The 6,000-nt window shown below is 43.1% G+C and overlaps 1 protein-coding gene across 1 annotated transcript in view; it reads right to left on the reverse strand.

Annotated features, from left to right (window-relative positions):
- The window catches only part of FRMD3 (FERM domain containing 3), a 182,251-nt gene extending 177,037 nt beyond the window's left edge, over positions 1–5,214 (reverse strand). Inside the window, exon 1 of the mRNA XM_083186217.1 lies at positions 4,727–5,214. Coding sequence (XP_083042343.1) covers positions 4,727–4,867 — 141 coding nt within the window. The 5' untranslated portion in view covers positions 4,868–5,214. The remainder of the gene's footprint in view (positions 1–4,726) is intronic.
- Positions 5,215–6,000: the final 786 nt, after the last annotated feature.

Here is a 6,000-nt window from a genome sequence, read left to right on the forward strand (position 1 = left end):
ATTTTCTCTACCACCCTATTATTGGTATTACATGTAAAAGTGTATAATGACAATATCATTATTCTACACCAGAAATCTTATAATTCTTTTTTGTCTTTCAGGCGTAAAGGATCTCTAATTAGACATCATCTGGAGACCTGATGACCAGTTCATAATTAGGATCATCTACAAAGGGCAGCGTGTAAGCATCTGTATACACATGCTGACTTTAATTGTATCTGACATCGCTGCACTTAGCTGTGCCCTTCTGGGACAACATGTCTAACTGAAGTGGTCTACTGCAAGCAATATGACTGTGTTTGAAAATATGCACAGAAAACGTTTCCGGGCAATCCGTGGCAGTCACTAAGACAGCATTGTGTTTTATGTTCTTAATTACAATGACTTAATGCCATCACATACCACCAGACATTTAAAGGCTGTGTGAGGGGTGGGTTAGGCTGCATGGGGTTAGGTTTGGGTTAGGCTGCGTGAGGGGTGGGTTTGGCTGTATGGGGGGAGTTTAGGGTTAGGCTGCATGAGGTTAGAGTTAGGCTGCAGGATGGGTGGGTTAGGCTGCGGGTGAGGAGATTAGGGTTAGGCTGCGGAAGGGGTGTGTTAAGCTGCAGCATATCTCCCAGCTGTCCTGATTTTCACTGTACCGTCTCTGTTTTTTTGGAACAGTCCCACATCCTGCCTAGGGCCGGCAGTGTCCCGTGGTGTTGGAGGGTAGTTGGGTGTCTCCTCTGCCTACCGAGGCTCAGCGGGGAATAGGTACTGTGCGCATATGCACAGCTTCAATTCAGTGTAGCAGAGGGGCTGGGGGGCTTGGGACATAGTGATAAAAACTGGGGGCGTAGCTTGTGGCCATGGCATCCTGCAAGGCCAGTCACCCTTTGCCGGAGGCCTCGCCCCCTTCAGTAAATATGCAGTGAGCCTTGGACGAGATGGGCGGCGAGAATTACCGCCCCTGCTTGGTACATCCCGCCCCAAGGTCACTGCACCTGTGAAATGACTCAAAGAGATTTTAAAAAATATATAGCTGTTTTTCAACACCTACACATTTATTTAACGAATGTCATATCTGTTATTTCCCATTTGAATAAGTGAAGTTGCATTTGTAACATTATAAAATTATTTCATGGCAAGATTACAGCTGTAAGATATCACTACAAATTCTAATGGGTAAATTTACTTAAGTTTCTAAAATTTAAAAGAGGTGATGTTGCCCATAGCAACCAATTAGATCTGATCCGTGACTATGGGCAACATCACGTCTTTTCATTTTTTTAGAAACTTTAGTAAATGTACCTGTAATAAAAATGACTAGTGGCTTAAAGCTAACTTTATGTGGAAGAACTTAATACATGAACTGTAGTGATTAACACGGTACATATATTATTATTATTTTATTTATAAGGCACCACAAGTGTTTCGCAGCACCATACAAAGGAACAGTACAGTACATATTCTGCTTGATGCAAGTTATCTTCTCCGTAAAGTGCTTTTCTGTATATAGAACAAAGCCATGCATAGCACATCAAATGTATCCACAAGAATTATAAACATAATTCTGGCATTTTCTTAATGATCACATTATAATAGAAAACATTCAACATTTATTTACATTTGTAAATATTAGGGGAGAGCCAACTTTATAGAGAGATAAATTGGTTATAGAAAGTAGCAACCAATCTGCTCCTAGCTGTCACTTTATAGGCTGTGCTTGAAAAATGTTAGAAACTGATTGGTTGGTATTTTAACCCTCTTCAATTTAACTCTCTTCGATATTTGATAAATCTCCCACACATTGTTTATTGTTTTCATGAGATGAATGTGCTGTTTGTCTTTCAGGCAGTGACCTGGCTACCACAATACAGTTATATCCAATTTAGGGACACAACGAAGTTGTGTCAGGTCAAACTAACCAACAACTGTTCTCCATAAAATAAATGATGGCTACAAAATGTATTATGCTACATGTACAGGACAATCAAATATGCTTTTATGAATGACGGTTGACAATTGAGAAAATCTTTGAAGATTTATGTGAGAAAGACAAACGGTTGTTAGATGACATTTTGGTAATGCCTTGATAAATCTTCACACACCGCATTCTGGTCCGAACACAAACATCCATTAATCACACTTTGAGTGCTGCTGTCACATATCTAGCTGATCATCATGAAAAGGTACAAAGCGCTCAGAAAATCCTATCAAATGAGTCTTATAAGCCTAAATAGTAATACTATATTCGAATTCTAATTCAGCACAAAACACTTTATTTTCACTAACAACATAGAGTATGGTTTATGCCTAGTAAGAGGAATAGTGCATACATCATTTGCAGAATAGTAATGGTCGCATCTGTCCAATTCGGCAACAAGGTACCTCTGGATCCAGGAGTGTGCACCTCAAAGCCATTTTTTTGGGAAATTTCACTTAGAAATTTAAAAAGCACCAAGGTTCAATTTGCCTTGATTGATGAGATGGGAAAAAAATGACGATCTGGGAAACAGATGATGAAGGAAAAACACCACACCTGATTTCATTGCTGTCATTGAGTATGAATGCAAACACATTGTAACATTATGGTGAAGGCTTTCAACAAATTACAATCTTAAACCTTTGGCACAGCATAAGACAAAATTTTACATCAGTTATGGAAATTAAAAAACCCCAAGGTTTTCCCAGGCACCGCCGGGCGGGTCAGCTAGTATATAGGTAAACGTATTGAAATGGCCCGATGGCCAGGTCTTACAAAGTAGGGAATACAAAAACTCCCAAGTAGAAAAGCTCAATTCAAAGTTTAGATTTTTATTAATTGTCTTAAAAATCGAAACGTTGAATTGAACTTTTCTACTTGGGAGTTTTTGTATCCCCTAATTCGTAACACCGGGAGTGCCGCCTACCACCAACCATATATATTTGCCAACTCCCCTCCTGAGGACCTGATCGCACGGCTGGGAATTTCCAAGCAAGGGTTATAACTGATAGACTGTGCATGCGTTTGGATTGTAGTACACATGCGCGAGGCCTTCCTACAATAAAATCCTGACAATTTTTCAATTGCAGGCGGTATGCAAGTCAACTGACAGAAAACGGACGTTTGGGGGTTTTAACCAGGCATTTTCTGGGAGTGCCAGGGAAAACACAGGAGTGCTCAGGCGTTTAAATAGAGAGTGTAGCTTCGGCCCGATCCAACTGCTTCTATTGCAGCCACAGAGTAAGTCCTGGGCTACGCAAAGACTGCACACACTGCAAACGGATTTACAGCGAATCGCCGATCCAGCCACTTGTTCTAAAGCCTTGCTAAACAATTTGCAGGCTTGCACAGGTGGGGATATCCCTCTGGCAGGGTGGCATATACCTGATTGCAGGGCTCTGCAATTTAGCAGAGAAGCAATGAGGTCTGAATAACCCCCTTAGACCAGAGTGCACGGGGATGCCAAAATCTATTTTGGGGTTCACGGCTGTAAGAATTACAGTACAGTTTAAGAACCATTTCCTAGGGTCAAAAAAAAAAAAAAAAAGCTTAACACTCCTGCTATACAGTACAGGCTAGATGCAAAAGGAACCAATATAAAAAGATAAAATGGGATATAATTGTCAAGTGGTATATTTCATTGCTTGGAGAACTGTGACAACAGCACGGATTGCAGAATGTGGCTGTCAGCGTGTACTGTAGAATGGAAAATAGTTGCAATAACAAAGTAAAGTGCATAAACTAAACATTAACCTGACAAATCTGTTCTAACATAATAAACTATAAGCACCAAATCATGACAAGACAGTTACACTAAAGAGTGTACAATTGAATAATAATAAAAAAAAACACCCATCACCCAGCAGCCAGGTCCTGATGATACATCCTCTTGCTAAATCTGCAGTATTGCAATGCTTTCCATCAAAGCATCCTGACCTCACCAAGTCAGCATAGCGGGGTTAATGGGGTTAAATGTATATTACAGGAGCCTATCAAAATGCTAGCCATATTGATCCTTAAATATAAATAGCCATACCAATTATTCTGCCACTACCACAGGAAAATACACACTGCAAGCTGGTGTTCTACTACAAATAACAACAATCATTGTCTAAAATTGGAAGAAACCCACCAAGTAATAAGGGTGTTTGTCCCTGCTGCCTACTACAAGCAGCACTGAGTGTAGACAGAGGGGGGGCGCCGGGGGGGAACGTTCACGTGTCGGGAATACGGATGGAAATAGGAATGGGCTTTATTATGTTCTATGCAGGACAATAGTGTGAATACAAAGGGGATATACAGTATTGGACTGGCAAATGTCACCACTTCTATTGCATCCTATCCAGTGTAAGCGGAGGGGATGAGCAAATTGTATCCTATGCAGGTGCCTATACATTAACATGGCAACAGTCACAGGTGTCCCATGTGCTGAGCTTGCTCTTGTGCCTGCAGCATGTCTATAGCTGTCATAAACTTCAGTAGCACATCCATGTACCGTTATATGCAATGTCTAACTTGTATTCAGCCGCAGGTGCTGTAGTTACACCCTTGTCCTACAATTCATAAAACACTACGGTGCATCCTACTATTCATCAATACAACATGATTCAATGAACATCTATAGCTGGTGCAGAGGTAACTGGTGATGTTGCCCATAGCAACCATTCATCGTTGGCTTGTTTACGATGAGCAGCAGTCATGTAGTACATCGCACATCTCTCCTGTGACATACAGTACAGTTACTATCAGCACCCCATATACCTGTATGTTGCAGGAGACCTCGGTGTCGTCCAGCAGCCGGATGGTGCATTTCATCTCCAGGTTTAAAGACTTCATACTGGCAGTCCGCAATCGGATCATTTTCATAGTCCCCTTGTGTTGGGCGCACTGGCAGCCAAACATGCACCTTGAGTTACCAAAGCAATGCCCTCCGAGGAAGCTCCTACCAGCGGCAGCCCACAAGAGGCATCTCCCCTCTCCTCCTCCTCCTCCTCTGCCCCTGACTCCTACCAGTGGGAGAGGAGCGGGGTCAGGGCAGGAAGGGCGGCCAGTGACTGTGGCCGGCAGGCGGCTCGGGCTGCTGCGGAAAGCTCAGCGGTCTGATACCTGTATCTCCTCCTGGGATTGGGGCTGTGGAAGCCGCTGTTGCTGCTGCTATCTGTGAGAGCGAGGCTGGGTTTGCAGCAAGCTCTGCCAGTGTGTGTGTGTGCGTGTGTGTGTGTATGTGTGTGCTTGTGTCACCTCCCCATCTGAATGGAGAGGGTGTGTGTTACTGCGTGAGAGGCATGCAGCCTCTCTTATGTTTATGTCATAAATACAATTAGCAGAAGCCAGGCATGGCCATGGGTGGAGAGAATATTCCTAATATGCCACATGGAAAAGCTGTAGGAATCTGTTATAGAATATTGTATGTTTATGTTGCTGCTGTAACTGGCTGGAAGACAGGATAAAATAAGTCTTTGTTGTGCTGAGTTACTATTTCATATGTTGTGAGTAGTGAGTACCTGTTTTCTGTCATTGTTTTTCTTATCTTTTTTAAGTGGGTGTATTGTAATTTCATAAATTGCAAGTCGTTATTTCTTGATACTATATCTACTGTTCATTTTATTGATAATTTTGAGGATTCATGTGAAGAGACATCAGATTAACTGCATAATAACCCATTTAGAATCCCATTCTAATGTAGGGTACACACCAGGACGACCCGCTCACGATGCATATCGTGAGCGGGTCGTCAGTGTCTCGTCCGCCCCGCTCACGGTGACGCGGGGGGGCACGACCCGCTCACGATGTGCACCGTGAGCGGGTCCGATCCGATGGCGACCCGCACCCGGCTGTATGGTCGTCATTGAGATCCTACCTGCAGCAGGTAGGATCTCAATAACGACCGACCGACCCGCGGGACCGCGCATCGGATCGGTATCGGTCCACACCAGGTCAGAAAAGGGCCCAATCAGCACACAATCTACATCCAATTGATCGGAATTGGATCTAGATTGTGGGGATCGGGCAGGGGCGGATTGGGGACTGAGAGT

This window comes from Crinia signifera, chromosome 1 (genome assembly GCF_055691185.1).
Source record: "Crinia signifera chromosome 1, ASM5569118v1, whole genome shotgun sequence".
Lineage (NCBI taxonomy): Eukaryota > Metazoa > Chordata > Amphibia > Anura > Myobatrachidae > Crinia > Crinia signifera.